This window comes from Pseudorasbora parva, chromosome 1 (assembly GCF_024679245.1).
Source record: "Pseudorasbora parva isolate DD20220531a chromosome 1, ASM2467924v1, whole genome shotgun sequence".
Classification (NCBI taxonomy): Eukaryota; Metazoa; Chordata; class Actinopteri; order Cypriniformes; family Gobionidae; genus Pseudorasbora; species Pseudorasbora parva.
This window is the reverse complement of record NC_090172.1, coordinates 31,371,497-31,387,160: the sequence shown is the minus strand read 5'-3', so window position 1 is coordinate 31,387,160 and position 15,664 is coordinate 31,371,497. Positions and strand designations below refer to the sequence as shown.

The 15,664-nt window shown below is 39.3% G+C and overlaps 1 protein-coding gene across 1 annotated transcript in view; it reads left to right on the top strand.

The window, feature by feature from the left end:
- Positions 1–15,664, top strand: part of bean1 (brain expressed, associated with NEDD4, 1) — an 89,409-nt gene that overhangs the window by 50,517 nt on the left and 23,228 nt on the right. Inside the window, exons 4-5 of the mRNA XM_067437910.1 lie at positions 1,311–1,511; positions 4,371–4,512. Coding sequence (XP_067294011.1) covers positions 1,311–1,511; positions 4,371–4,512 — 343 coding nt within the window. The remainder of the gene's footprint in view (positions 1–1,310; positions 1,512–4,370; positions 4,513–15,664) is intronic.

Sequence of the window (15,664 nt, the reverse complement as noted above, 5' to 3'; positions counted from 1 at the left end):
ACTTGATACGGAAAAACGAAAGCCATCATTCCTGTTCGAATCACTATGGATAGCTGAGAAAGCCTCTAGAGCTGAAATTCAGATATGGCAATGTATGCATAGTTTCTGACACACGCCGAGAGCAGTAGACCCAATCGCAACAGACTGGTTTGTTTGACAAATCAGAGCAGAGTAAGCTCACAGACAAGGAGGGGCTTATAAATGCTGATCAAACTGACCATTTTCAGATTCTGAGGTGATGAGAATTGATGCGGTTTTGTCCTTGGACGCATGTAAACCTTTTGTAGGAGACCTCTAAAACAACAATTATTAAAATAGCATTGGGATATTTAATTACAACAGTAGTATTATTGGAAAATATACAGAAATAGAATACACATATTACTTGCTTTAACAAAGGGATATCACGTGATGCATTTGAAACCTTGGTAAGACATTAGTTGAGTGGCATGATTTTTTTATTCGCATGCAAGGGAATGCTTTTATGTTTATAAACACTGCAACTTAACAGCCAGTGATTACCATGCATTTTTATTTACCTACCGTAATCATGCAAAAATAAATTGTAAATAAAAATGTAATTATATTCAATCTTTGTTATATATAAAATGACTTTTGCAGCTTATGGAGTTTAGGAGAATTATCACATCACACTAAACACTTCCAGATGTTTCCTTTGTCCTCAGAATAAATATGGTTAGCATTCAAGCACTGCTGGCCCCACAGATACATTGATTTGATTTCTGTCTTGTTTATCTCCAGGAAGGGCTGGAGGCCTTAACCATAGAGTGTTAATATCATCATCAGCTTTTCCAATTGGCTTTATTGAATCTGTCTGTGTATCTGTAGCCTATAAGTTTATGTGTGTAAGAGTGCGTGGGGCTTATTTTGGTTTCTCTCTAGTCTGAATAGAAAGGGTGAAGGAAGTCAGAGGGGAGCTAATGGCTGAAGTCAGACTCCTCGTCAGCTGAAAAGAAAGTCTTCCACCGGCATATTTAAAAATTCAAACGGGTCAGGATTAAAAATTTAACGCTGCAGACTAGAGAATCTAATCCACTGAGGGATGAAAGTCTGGGGAGCATTCCTGGTATGCGGTCGACAGTTAGGTGTGTGAGTGTGTTTGTGTGCCTCAGAAAAGGGTTAATATACTATATGACATAATCCCACACCATTATGATCTGTGTGGGAAAGAAGAAAATGCCTCTTCTGTGTTTTATGTAACACTTGCTACTGTAAATGATTGAAACTGCTTTTCTTTCGAACCTCCACACATCCTATCTCTTGTTTAATCATGTCCTCCATGTCCTCAGTGAGCTCAAACCAGAGCAGTCATGCTCACGAGTACCCAGGCTGCCAACAAGGGGGTAATGAAGCCAGCCTGCTGGTGTCCCCTCTGGTGGTGGCTGGCATCGTCATCGGCCTGGTGCTCTTCCTCTCCTGTGTCACCATCATTGTGGGCAGTCTGCGCAAAGACAGCCGACTGCGCAACCCCCACCTCCGTGCCAGCTACGGTCAGTGACCTTACTTCATGGGGTTCATAACATATCAAAAACACATAGGCTTGGTTTCACAGACAGGGCTTAGATCAAGCCAAGATTAGGCATTGGTTCAATTAGGTCATTCAAGAAGATTTTTAAACATGCCTTAACGTTACTGAACATTACTTGTGTGCATCTTGAGACAAAACAATGGCACTGACATATTTTAAGACATTTTAGTGCAAGTTGCTTTTAGTTAAAACAGCTCAAACATGCATTTTAGTCTGGGACTAGCTTAAGCCTTGTCTGTGAAACCCTGTGTGTGTCGATATTGTGTTTTGTGTTGTGGCATAAGTAGTTGTGCCACATGCATTGACATGTGAGACAGGTTTTTTTCATACTATTTTGTTAATCTGAAAAATCTGAAACTTAAGCATCCATATTTTGGTGGAGTTTAGAGAATGATGCCAGTGGAAAGCATGTCCTTGTATAGCTCTACTGATTCCGTCAGTTAACCTTGTCCAGTAGTTAGTGATATGGTCAGTAAGACCATCTTTCTATTATTTGGCATTGGCTGTATTATAATCTGCAGCGTTTTGAAGGTTTAGTTTTACTTTGGATTTTACTCTCCTAGCAGAATAATCGCTGGTGTATTTTCTAACCAAAACATCTGGTGTGTTCTGTCTTTTTGTGTTGTTGTTTTTTTTTTTTACATCAATTGATTTAATTTATTTTTTATCTTATGCAGTGACATTTAAACATTTTTAATAATGTTATAATAATATATATTTTTAGATGCTTGACTGAGTTAGTGCTATGTAAAAATCTTTATATATTTCAGTCTGATATTTACAGTTTATGTGTCATATTACTTGCATATTGTTTTGTGATCCTGTCACATTGTAATGCTAATCCAGGCTGTTGTCGACGGATAGGGCACCTAAAATATATTGGATCTAACAGAAAACCCACTCACATTATCATTGCTGTTCCATCATTAAAACTACTGGTAGTGTCGAAACCTACATAAACCATAATGTTATTATCAAAAAAAAGTTTAGCAGTATGGTTTATGCAGAATACTTTTTTATTTGTTGTTAAAATCTCTTATATTGGACATCTGTATGTTCCTTTACCTTGATTTATTTGTGTAGCAGAATTTAAGGAAATGCTTTTATGCAATAACCACATTTTTATACATATTATATTACCAAATAGAAGTGCAATGCTTTAAAGGGATAGTTCACCCAAATATTAAAATTCTGCATTTAGTTCCAAACCCATAAGTTGATATTCAAAACACAAATTAAGTTGTTGTTAATTCAGTCTGAGAGGTTTCTGTGTCTCTATTAAAACAAGTCAACACAACAAGACTTTGATGGTTTCAAAAGTTCATAAAGAGTAGGGCTGCACGTTTTCAAGTTTTTCATTAACCGTTAACCGAGGCCCATAGCGGTTAATACTCGGTTAACCATAGTGTGTGTCAGGGTTATTTTTAGTTTATTAATTTGACGACCGCCATCTCCGTATAGTGAACGCGCAAATATAGAGAAATGCGCATCATGGATTACATAATCAGAGAGTACCCTATTTCTTTTCGTTTTAAATTGTTAAAAGACATTTCAAGCTTTCTTAAGATATATTTCATGTCTGTGAGGCGTACGCTGAGTTACGTTAAATTAGGATGAGATGCGCTCCAGTTCCAAGCAACGCAATTGGCCGCGAGGCCGCCTGCATGATTAGGGCATGTAGTAAAATATGCAGCCGAGCATGATTCACACAGCGTTTGACTCGCGTGGCTGAGCCTCTCCCGGCAGAGAGTTCAAGCATCTGTGGACTCGTTCCTTCAGCTCTGGCCATCTTGCTTTCAGTCCGCGATAAGCTTTTTTTGTTTTCTTCATTACAGTTAAAGTAACGTCTGCTTTTCTCTAGTCATTCACAAGTTTCTCACTTCAAACGTTCTTTCTTCTGATCCGTTATGCACAGCGCGCGCGGCTCCCGCTCTGCTTCTGCCCTAATGCGACTTTTAGTCCAGTGCGACTTATGTTATTTTCCTCTTCATGACGCATTTTTTGACTGATGCCACTCATACTCCGGAGCGACTTATAGCCTGAAAAATGCGGTAAGCACTGCATTGCAATACTTGCATTTTGCCCCGTCACTCAATTTTAAAGTGCTCCCACGCGTTATTTGCCCGCTTCATTGCCCGCTTAGAAAGCTGGTCATGACTTCTTCTTGTGGATATTACAAAATGTCTGGGAGCGCTCTGGCGGTCTCTAGGAGTGCAAAAATATATTACAACTAAATTCAAAGCACGACATTGACGCCACTTAACCGGGCAAAATGTTTCACTCGGTTACACAATTTTTAACGGTTAATCGGTTAACCATAGACGCCCCTAAGATAGTGGTGCAATTCCAGTATTCCCAGAGACAAAATCACTTATCATTTTATATATGATAAATAAAAATGGAAGCTTGAAAAAAAATATATTGTTTGTTCTTAAGCATCAATCAACTATGTTTGAGCTTCCACTATATTTGATGTGCTGAATGTATGTGTGATGATCAATGTATATGTGAATAAAAGCTTAAATTAAATCACACAAAGTGCATTTGTCTCTTTAGAAATCTTTGGTAAACCCCAAAACAACAACATTTTGGTGGAATATATTTTCAATAAGGTGGCGAAATATCTCCAGGTTTCATGAAAAATAATTTATTTGTGTTAAGATAAACACATTTCTGTGTGAACTATCCCTTTAAAAGCATGACTATATTGTTTCAATGTGCAATGTATGACAGTCTCAATTTCAAAATGTAACATTCAAACTTTCAAGAAATTCTCAAACTATAAACAGAAATTCATGTTTTGTTGTTGTTGTTTCTACAGCTCCAGATGGCCTCTCATATGGTGGCTCCATTGGAGAGCTGAGGTCCACTTGTGTTGAGGACTTTCCCCCTGCTTTTGACTTTGACTCCTACGTAGAGACGGTGTCTCAAGTCAACATCATGTACCCAGATTCCCCACCTCAGTGAGTAACATTTTACCTCTGGATATATATTGTACAGTGGAAGGTAGAGGAGGAAGCGTGTGTAATCAGTAATGGGATCACTTTTATCGGCTGTGAAAGGGAAGGCACACTGCCTCTTTAATGGATTCCATTCCATCATCATTTCATCAGTCTTTAAAGGCCTTAGCGTAGCATGGGCTGATAAGTACACTAAAAGCCAGTTAGAGATGATGAAGATAGATATAGTCCACTATTTGCCATATTTCAATTACATTTCACTTGAAGTGAAGTGTAAATTGCACCATCTTATTGAATGTAGACATTCAATCTTTCAGTCTTTAAGTGTTTGAAAATAATGAGACCTGTTGCAGTTAAATTAGTTCTGGGGCATATACCCTGAAGCCGGTTTAGCTGGCTAACCAGATATGTTTAATCATAGTGTGTGCCAATCCTGGGTTTTAGGTACCATTAAAGTGGTTTAGCTTTTAGCTCTGTTCATCTCCATAGTAAATTACACTCCAAGGCTAACCTACTCCAGGGCAGGTTATATTCTGCATAAGAAATCTCAAACTGAAATTGGACCATCAGCTGTGAGTAAAGTGACACACCTCTAATAAAATAAAATACCCTCTGATCCACAGCCTGTGATTGGCTGTTCACTAGTGATGTCACAGCTATAATTCCTAAACTCAGGATCAAAGCCTGAGTTGACAGAGAAAACTGATTGGTTTGGAAAAATAGATTGGTTTGTTTTTTGTCAACAAGTTTGGTTTGGTTTTGTTTTAAACTTCCATCATGGTTCAGGCCAGTGGTGTCTGGAGAAAACAAAATTGCCCTGTGTTGACACAAACCCACAACCCCCCGTCCCCTCTAGGGACATTTTTTTGGCTACAACTAAAGTCTGTATTATTTTATTACATTTTTTGTAATGCTTGAAAATCTAGGAATTAAAGAGAAATTATCACGGAAGGAGGAGGGGGGGGGGGGGTGCAGTAACCTGATGAGATGTATTCACTCTTCTCAGCTCTCAGTCCTCTTCCTTTCTCTGTTCAGAAGGTTTCACCTTTTGCAGTCCTCTCTCTCATCCTGTTAGGAAGGTTGGAAACCTTCAACTTTCAGCCTTCAGTCTGCTCTCCTAACAAGCAGGGATTGCTGATAAATGCCATGGCTGTGCACTGAAAAAAAGCTTGATGTGTTTGATCTAAATGGCAGCTTGTCTAATTGGCATCTTCAAAGAATCTGTCAATTCCCCTCCTTGCCATTTAGCCTGCCTGCCTTCACACAGCGACCCAGAAAATAGTCTTCTCAGGTAGGGGAGCCCATGTCTGAGTGAGAAAGGTTTTATTGTTTATCAGATATAACTTCAGTGCAATGATTTTAGGGTGGATGCAAAACCCATATTCTAACCTTTTTTTTTTTTGAGTACACTGTAAACCCTAATAAGACATCTTTTTTTTAGTTAAGATGTTCCTGATTTTAACCCCTTACCAGCCCATATTTTATAAGGCATATTGTAAGGCCATGTCATGTGAGTTTTTTGAAAGTGTCAATTAAATTGCTGTCTGTGGAGGAGTCAGCGAGCTCTCGGATTTCATCAAAAATATCTTAATTTGTGTTCCAAAGATGAATGAAGGTCTTGCAGGTTTGGAACAACATAAGGGTGAGGAATTAATGACAGAATTTTCATTTTTGGCTGAACTAACCCTGTAAAGTTACATGTAAATCAACTGCTTTCAAACCAAACAGCATGCGCCACTTGCCACCATGATGGTAACTCTTCAAAAGCCCACATTATCATAAACTCAGGAAAATTCTGTCCCTTACCATTAGTCTTGCACACACACACACAAAAACTAACATATAACACTTAATTTTAGCATTTACTCTCCCCTTCGAGTGACATGGACAAAGCATGCTGGGAAATTTAAAAAATTAAAAAGTTTAAGTTAAGCTTAAATTAGTCTAAATTAAAGGAAAACAGTTCATACAATGCAAAACAATGAAACAGCTCAGTTTACTTGAAATACTGCATGAAAAAAAATAAAGTTCTAAATACTCTTAAGAGTTTATTTAACTGGACTAATTTGTCTATATTAAGTGTGTCCTACTCAAACCAATTAAGTATTTTGAGCATTAGGTGTGGCCTGTTTTAAGCATGTCTACTTATAAGACCTCCATTAAAGCAATTTGATTGTGTCAAGGAACCTCACTGATACTTTACAAAAATCAATATCTGAGGTGATACATTTGCTCATTTTAGCAGGGAACCCTGTCAAAAAACATGCATTTTACCCCCCGGAATGCATTTTTGTGACCAGGAAACCCCAAAAGACCCAATTGGGTTTGTTTTGGGCTATTTTTGAGTTGCAATTGGGCGGGTTTTGTTGTGAAAACCTGGCAATCCTGACAACAGGAAAAAGTTTGACAACGCGAGTCTCTCAGGACACATCTGTGCAAGTTTAACCGTATCAATTCGATATATCAGATATATCAACATCAAAATGACTACTGTGTTCATTATTACACCCAAGAACAGAACACCACAATCGCTTAGATGCCAATCGCTTAGGGCGGGTCTGAGATGAAACACTGCTGTCAATCAACAGTCGTGGGAAGGGTGTCCGATCGTGTGACGTCACACATCGAACGGCTTGATTTCAGACAGGTGAAAACATAAGGAGATTTAAAAAAAAAAAAAAAAAAAAAACACTTGATGGATTTTTATCATTATAGGATGGTTGTGTACTGTCACTATCAACACACATTGCTGTATAATCAACTTGTAAAAGTGCATGATATGACATCTTTAAATATAAACAGTGGTGGGCTGCTGTCAAAGATGTTGACTCAAAACTTGTGACTTCATGCAGAACAATCACTTCTGATCGAGCTGACTGTTGAGTCAGTTAATCTGCTCTTAAAGTGACTTTGTCTAGTTAGATTATGTATCACTCCTGTAGTTATTCTTTCTCAGTGCTGAAGCGCTTCCTCGGTTGCATAACACATGCCTTTGCATGTGTCTGTCTGTTTGTGCTTATGTGTGCATATCAGAGAGGAAAGGTTTAGTTAGGGTCATGCTTGTGCTCAACTTGCCTGCCCTTCATGGCTTGTTTCACAGAGTGCCAATGTTATTTACATCTCTATGACAGTTCCATTAGGCTGGCAGAGCCCTCTGGTAAAGCTCTGTGAAGGGGCTTTTTAACAGGGTGAAATTACCTCTCCACAAGAGCAAGTGCTACCTGAAAGAGCAGAGCCTCCTCCTATTAAAAAACAAATTATGACTGATATAGAATATTAGTGCTGGCCTGGAGGCCTATTAAGAATCACTGAATGGTGTGTAATTCTATTTGGGAGAGATATCCGACCCCCGGTCCAGATACTCAATTAAATTAGAGACAGGCAGTCCATACCCATACACCTCTGTTGAGAGAATGTGGTAAGATGATGGAAGATTACGACTACACATTCTTGACCACATTTTGTTCTACAGTGAAAAGTCTGCATTCAGTGCAGTAATTTTTATGGGAAAAAAACATATAAAACTTATACTACGGTTAGTTCCCGTCCTTCAACCTGATTGGCCGAACTGTGCTTTAAGAGTGTTGATTTTGTTTGTCTGTGTTTGCACATTCCAGATGGACTGTCAGGTTGTGTTCGTGATGGGGATTTTTCACTGACTTTTTCTGCAGGTTACATTGATGTGATTGGTGTGACCTGACAAGCGAATCATTGAATCATTCATTTAGTTGATTCATTCAACAACACTGAGGGTGCTTCTTAAACAGAAGGCTGTGTCCTAGTAAGACTGCATATCTCGGCTTCTACATCAGTGCTGAAGGTCGTCAGTTTGAAGGATTCTTGGAAGGCAGCTTTCATTTTACATGCGTCATTCAGCCCATTTTGAAGGATGCATCAAGTGTATCCTTCACATCCTTCAATCACCCACAATTTCTTACACACATTCCAATTCATGAAAAGAACTTGACAGAAAACGAGTCAGCACTGAGGTTGTCTGAGTTCATTATTAAATGAAATGGGGGGGGGGGGTTATGTTTCAGCAGTTACTGAAACCATGAAGATGTTTTTGATATGAAATTTTTACAATACCCATTTTCCAGTCAAAATGTTCTTATCACACTTGCCACTATGTGTCAGCTTAGATTTGGCTGTACTCGCAGTCCAGCCTCCCTCAGCACCAGGCCGTAGTTGACAACATGGTCAACCTGTGTTGCTCGGATCTCATTTGTCAGATTCGGTCCTCTTTGAGAACCTTCTTGTCTTCCTCTTCCTCTACCTCCAGCATGGCCTCCATCCCTTCCTCTTCTTCTGTTGATTCCTCTTCCTACTCCTCCTTGTCCTCGTCGTTCTCCTCCTCGTCTGACTCTTCCCATTGTGCTTGAAGACCGATGAACTCACCTGCTGCTTTTTATAGTGCTTATACACCTGATTGGTGTGTCTACAATTAAGCAAACAAGTGTTTGCACTAGGGATGGTGAAAACTAAATGTTTTCTTGACCGACCACCGAGACTCATTAGCCGGTTGAAACCGGTTAAAGGGGGGTGAAACACTCAGTTTCAGTCAATCTCATGTCAATCTTGAGTACCTATAGAGTAGTATTGCATCCTTCATATCTCCGAAAAGTCTTTAGTTTTATCATATTTATGAAAGAAATATAGGCTGTACCGAGTCTTTCCGGAAAAAAACGAGCGCCTGGAGGCGTATCGAGTGGGCGGAGCTAAAGAATGACAAGCCCGTAAAGCGGTGACGTCCTCAAGCGTGGAGAAACCCATGGCTATCTCAGCTAATACAGATAATGATCCAGAATCAAATCTGAGGCAGAAATAAATTGAACAGGAGAAACGGTAACTTCAGGACGTCCGTCTCTGTGGTATGCAAGTTACTGTATTTAGTGGCCTCTCCACATTTCTGTGTCTTTACTCGCAGTGTATGAGGACATGATTCGGTTTATGGACTATTGTATGCGACTAGACCTTAGAAGTAGCAAGCAAAACGGTTTTGCAAGTCAGAATACTGTAACGTTATACAGAACAACAATGGAGTAACAGTTCGTGAACGCGATCGTGTCGTTTACTGATGTTTACTCATGCGTCCGTAGCCAAAAGCAGAGACATTTGAAGTAGTTTATCTCACCGGCTGCTTCCAAAGCAGGACCAAACCTTTATCGCTGGGACTGCTCCGTCAAAAACACACTTCTTTGGTATGATTTGGTAAAGTCCTGACAGCAGTGGCGTGGAAATCCACTTTGAGACGCGACTGAAATGATGTTGTGAAGCTTCCCGTCATTTCTGCGTTCAAATCGGTTCAAATGCAGCGCTGCCTTCCCGGAATGCTGTGCTGAAGCGTTGAAGTCGCTCAACGTCAACCATAGGAATAAAGAGAAGCGCGGCGCCACATAAGTGTTCACGGAGGACTGGATCTGCATCTGAGAGACTGTTTACAGTGTGCATTTCCTCTCTCTCTCATACTCGAAAAAAACTCTCCGAAACTTGTGAGAAACCGGAAGGAGTATTTTTAACACAGAAATACTCCATCAAACGTCCAACATTAGTTTTTGAAACTTTGTCTATGTTTAGGATGGGAATCCAAGTCTTTAAAGGTGTAAAAAGCTCAGTATGCATGAAACAGCATTTCACCCCCCCTTTAACCGATTAGTTTAAAATATGCTGCGCTATTTGAAATAACAGCCGCCAGCCGTGCCTGCAATTCCGCAACTCTGTCGCATCTCTCTGCCGCTATCACACACACACTGTCCCCTTGTTTGTAATCGACAAACAAATGGCTCCTTAGTTTCTAAATGGTTAAAAATCTAAATTGATCGCGTTGAAAATAAAGGCATTTGTCTAGCGTTAGAAGCTCATTTGAAACATGGCCGCGGCTCGTTTAAGAAAATGACAGCTCCGAAGAGACGGGGCTATAGTTCGAGGTAGTGCTAACAATAATAAAGAAAGATGATGATCAACACCTTATGTGTTACCACTGAAATATAGATGCCCTAGCTCTAACCTCGAGTGTTTTAGTCTGTTTACTTTTTGCAAACCTTGTGAGCACACAAACCCAAACGCTGTGACCTCGCACCAAATGTTTTTATTGGTTTATTAAGTACAAACAGGCGAGTTTTGACAAATTTAGTATGAGGGATTTGTTCACTTCACACAAAAAGATTTTTGAATGAGATGGCTAACTGTAGTAGTGTTTAGTCCACTGTCTATAATAGCCTAATTTAGAGATCACTTTTTTTTTAACCGACAACTTTGATCGGTTAACGTTGATACGTCACGGTAATTTGACAGTCAGTGCTTTGGTATTGCAAGGAATTGACTTAATGATAGATTTTTGTGTGTAATGTATGTTAAGTGTGTTTATTGTTTTGCAAATCACCGTGTGTAGAGTTTTGCAACAAGTGTGAAGTTGACAATGTGCTTATAGTTGGGAAAATATGGGCTGATGTTTTGCTTCTTGAGTGTAAGGTTTTGCTAACAGTGTACTACTTTTAATTTTAGTGTGTAAGCAATCCAAAAAAACTATAATACAATACATAGATTTTTAGTACAAAATATTTTTTTCCAAAAGTTTTAAATGTATTTTCGCACCATAAGGCGGGAACGTGTGACATAGCCATGTGCACTTACTAGACCGTTTTATTCTAACATTCAGCGCTGAGGGGGAGAAGAACACAGTCTCACTAAGATACAATCTTCGGTTTGAGAAGTACCCTGAATCACAAAACAAGTCACATTTTAGGTCATTGAATGATTAATCCAACTGATTAGTTCAACATCACTAATTAATTCTGGATAGGAACTGCATTGTGAACTAGTTTTGTTGATGGAGCAAAAATAGGCAAAGTAACCGACAATATTATATCTAAAATGTAACTTGCATAATATTACAATTCATCATACTCACAGTCATAATCGTGCTGTTGGTCTGAATAGCAGCATGGACTTAATTTACCTCAAATTACAGCTGATATTCGGAACAAAAACACTCTTGTGTGATATTGCTTAATTTAAGAAATATTATTTTGCTATTTATTTTCATTGTAAGATGTCAATTCCAGTGTTCTATGTTTTACTGTTATAAGGTTCTGTATGGTATCTGTGAATTTCAAGTGTTTTAGAGAGGTGGTCTTACAGATGCTAAGGCACTGAAGCTGAACGAAGCTCTCCATCACTGCCTGCCTCTCTACTAGCCTTCATTCGTCTGTGCCAGAAATGAGTGGGAGCAGAATCACTCTTCAGATCAGAGGAGATGAGCCTCCAGTCACATCATAATGTGCATTTATCACCACTGGCACATTGCAGCCTGCCCTTTCAGCCACTATTACATACTCAAGCCTCTATATCTTCACAGTTAAAGCAACATGGCTACAAAAATGTGTGCTTGGAGGAAGCAAAATGTTTATTTTTGTGTGTGTATGTGGACTGGCATAGGACCATTATGCTGTGTTGGAACTGGGCTACCCAGGCATTTCCGCATGCCATGATTGGGAAGATGCCAGTTCATTCTACATGCACATATGTGGACTCTAACATGGAGTCCACCGCTATGCTGTTCTTTGATGTCTTCAGGACTTTGGAAAGAGGAGCTATTAGCAGTGGGTGTAAGTGCAAGACCATTGCTACAGAATGGCAGTGTGTTTGTGTGGCTGTCCTTGTGTCTCTGTGGGGTTGGCAGGGAGGGGCTGTGGTATGTGACTCACGCCAGGGCTGCCATGGCCACAGATGGCACCTGGGAACTTAGTGCTCAGGGCATGTATATGAGCTGCTCACCTGTGGAGCCCGTGAAGTGCCACTTCCGCAGAGCAGAAGAAACCTAGGCAGATCATAGTAACACACACACTCACACATACACACACTCTGCAGGGTTCATGAACCTATACACACAATTCATGAACTATCCATTGCTTAAATATATCCACCTGCAATGTCATATATATCAAAAGTCAAACCAAAATTTGTTCAGACACCCTTGACATTTTCTCACATTATCACAGTTTATCACAGTTTATTCGGTAAAGTTTAGAAAATGTCAATAAAATATGACAATAACTCAGTGTTAATCTGTCAGAACAAATTAATCTGGATAACTTTGATAGACAGGTATGTAATGGATTACAATCAACCAATCAGCTGTCAGCTGTTAAATTTAAGTACACAATTAGATAATACCAATTTAAGTCACCCTATTCTCAATATTGTTCATTCTGTTGTGTAAAAGGTTGCATTAGTAATAAAAAAAACACTTATACAAAACATCAGGTCAAAGTGTTTGAATCATTTTTGTCCCAAATTTTTATAATTTTAATGATAGTCCATTGTATGAAGAATTGTTGGGTAGTAAAATATTGTCTGGTGTCTGAATAATTTGTGGTGTGTGTGTGTGTATACACACACACACACACACACACACACACACACACACACACACACACACACCAAAAATATCCTAAAGGATTATTAGGAACACCATACTAATACTGTGTTTGACCCCCTTTCACCTTCAAAGCCTTAATTCTACGTTGCATTGATTCAACAAGGTGCTGAAAGCATTCTTTAAAAATGTTGGTCCATATTAATAGGATAGCATCTTGCAGTTGATGGAGATTTGTGGGATGCACATCCAAGGCACGAAGCTCCCCCAAAGATGCTCTATTGGTTTGAGATCTGGTGACTGTGAGGTGCATTTTAGTACAGTGAACTCATCATCATGTTCAAGAAACCAATTTGAAATGATTTGAGATTTGTGACATGGTGCATTATCCTGCTGGAAGTAGCCATCAGAGGATGGGTACATGGTGGTCATAAAGGGATGCTTATGGTCAGAAATAATGCTCAGGTAGGCCGTGGCATTTGAACCATTTGGCCCTAAGGGGCCTAAAGTGTGCCAAGAAAACATCCCCCACACCATCACACCACCACCAGCAGCCTGCACAGTGGTAAGCAGGCATGATAGATCCATATTCTCATTCTGTTTAAACCAAATTCTGACTCTACCATCTGAATGTCTCAGAAATCTAGACTCATCAGACAAGGCAAAATGTGTCCAGTCTTCAACTGTCCAATTTTGGTGAGCTTGAGCAAATTGTAGCCACTTTTTCCTATTTGTAGTGGAGATGAGTGGTACCCGATGGGCTTTTCTGCTGTTGTAGCCCATCTGCCTCAAAATTGTGCATGTTGTGGCTTCTAACATGATTTGCTGCATACCTTGGTTGTAACGAGTGATTATTTTAGTCAAATTTGCTCTTCTATTAGCTTGAATCAGTCGGCCCATTCTCCTTATCTGGCATCTAGCATCAACAAGGCATTTATGCCCACACATTCCGGGTGTGTATTGTATAATATAAAATAAATATAAAATTTGCAGTGGCAGCTCAGAGATGTACAGCAGCATTTAAGTATGAAATTGAATGAATAAATGTAGGCTAAGATGAAAACTATATAGTCTTCAATATGCAATATACATTGATTGAAAGCTACTGTATATGCTTTATTAGAGCAGTGAGTGATTTTTCCCTTTGTTTTTAGTTTTTTTATTAACATAATTTAGAGGTGAACTGTCCCTTTAAGGACAAGTGTTCACAATCATTAGGCTGTGCTAAGACCTGCTCGCATCTCATAAGCCCCTTTCACACTGCGATTCCGGCAAATACACGGATAATGCGACCCGGCATTTGTTCCCGGGCCGCTAGATTTGGTCCTTTCTCCCTGCCAGCGAAATACCATAATATGTGCGCTTTCACACACAATCCGTAACGGTCCGGGATCGAGTTGATACGTGACATCCTGATGTGACGTATAATGGTGAGCGATCTCAGCTTCAGCGCGGATAGTAAGGAGCTCCGTGGTCTCGACTTGTGTCCAGTTTGCACACATTTCTGCTTGTTTCATTTTAGTTTCTTTTGTATACGAAGTCGAACACTCTCTGCGTTTAAAACACAGACTAGCTCTTCTGGCACTGCAGGGTTGTATTATTGAAAAAACAAGCTCTAGGAGTCGCACGATAACTACGTACACATTGCGGCATTAGTTCTGGCTTTTGTTCACACAGCGCTCGTCCCGGGTCGAATACCGGAATGTTACTAGGTCCCCGAACCGGGTTCAATTCGGTAATCAATTCTAGGACGTGGTTGCTTTCACACAGAAGGTGACCCGGCAATGTTCCGGGAATATTGCGGGTCCGACGTGCAGTGTGAAAGGGGCTATATAGACACACACAATTTTACTTTCACTTTAGACAAGACTTTAAAATATGGCTAAACATATATATATATATATATATATATATATATATACAGTATATACACACATACATACATACATAGATACATACATACATACTCTGGGACTGTGGGGCAAAAAATTATTTAGTAAGCCACGAATTGTGCAAGTTCTCCGACTTAAAAAGATGAAGGCCTGAAATTGTCATCATAGGTACACTTCAACTATGAGAGACAGAATGAGAAAACAAAATCCAGAAAATCTAATTGTCTGATTTTTAAATAATTTATTTGCAAATTATGGTAGAAAAAAGTATTTTGTCACCTAAAAAAAAAGTACGATTTCTGGCTCTCATAGACCTGTAACTTCTTCTTTAAGAGGCTCATCTGTCCTCCACTTGTTACCTGTATTAATGGCACCTGTTTAAACGTGTGCTTTAAACTTCAGTATAAAAGACACCTGTCCACAACCTCAGACTCTCAGACTCCAAACTCCACTATGGCCAAAACCAAAGAGCTGTGAAAGAACACCTGAAACAAAATTGTAAACCTCCACCAGGCTGTGAAGACTTAATCTGCAATAGGTAAGCAGTTTGGTGTGAATACATCAAATTTGGGAGCAATTATTAGAAAATGGAACCATCCACCATAAAAACCTCCTTCCATCAGCAAGGGCATTGAAGATGAAACGTGGCTGGGTCTTTCTGAATTATCCCAAACACAGCAGGAAGCATATAAGAATCATTTCAAGGTTCATTTCATTCATTTCATCATTTCATTGTGCGTGTGCGAAAGTTATAGATAAATAAATTAAATACTAAATATACATTTTTACTTTATAGTTTATACTACTAACAAACATCCAGACGTCATCCATGCTGCTGAGTTTGTTGTTTAGATGAATATGTAAATATTAGCCGTGCACCTTGCTC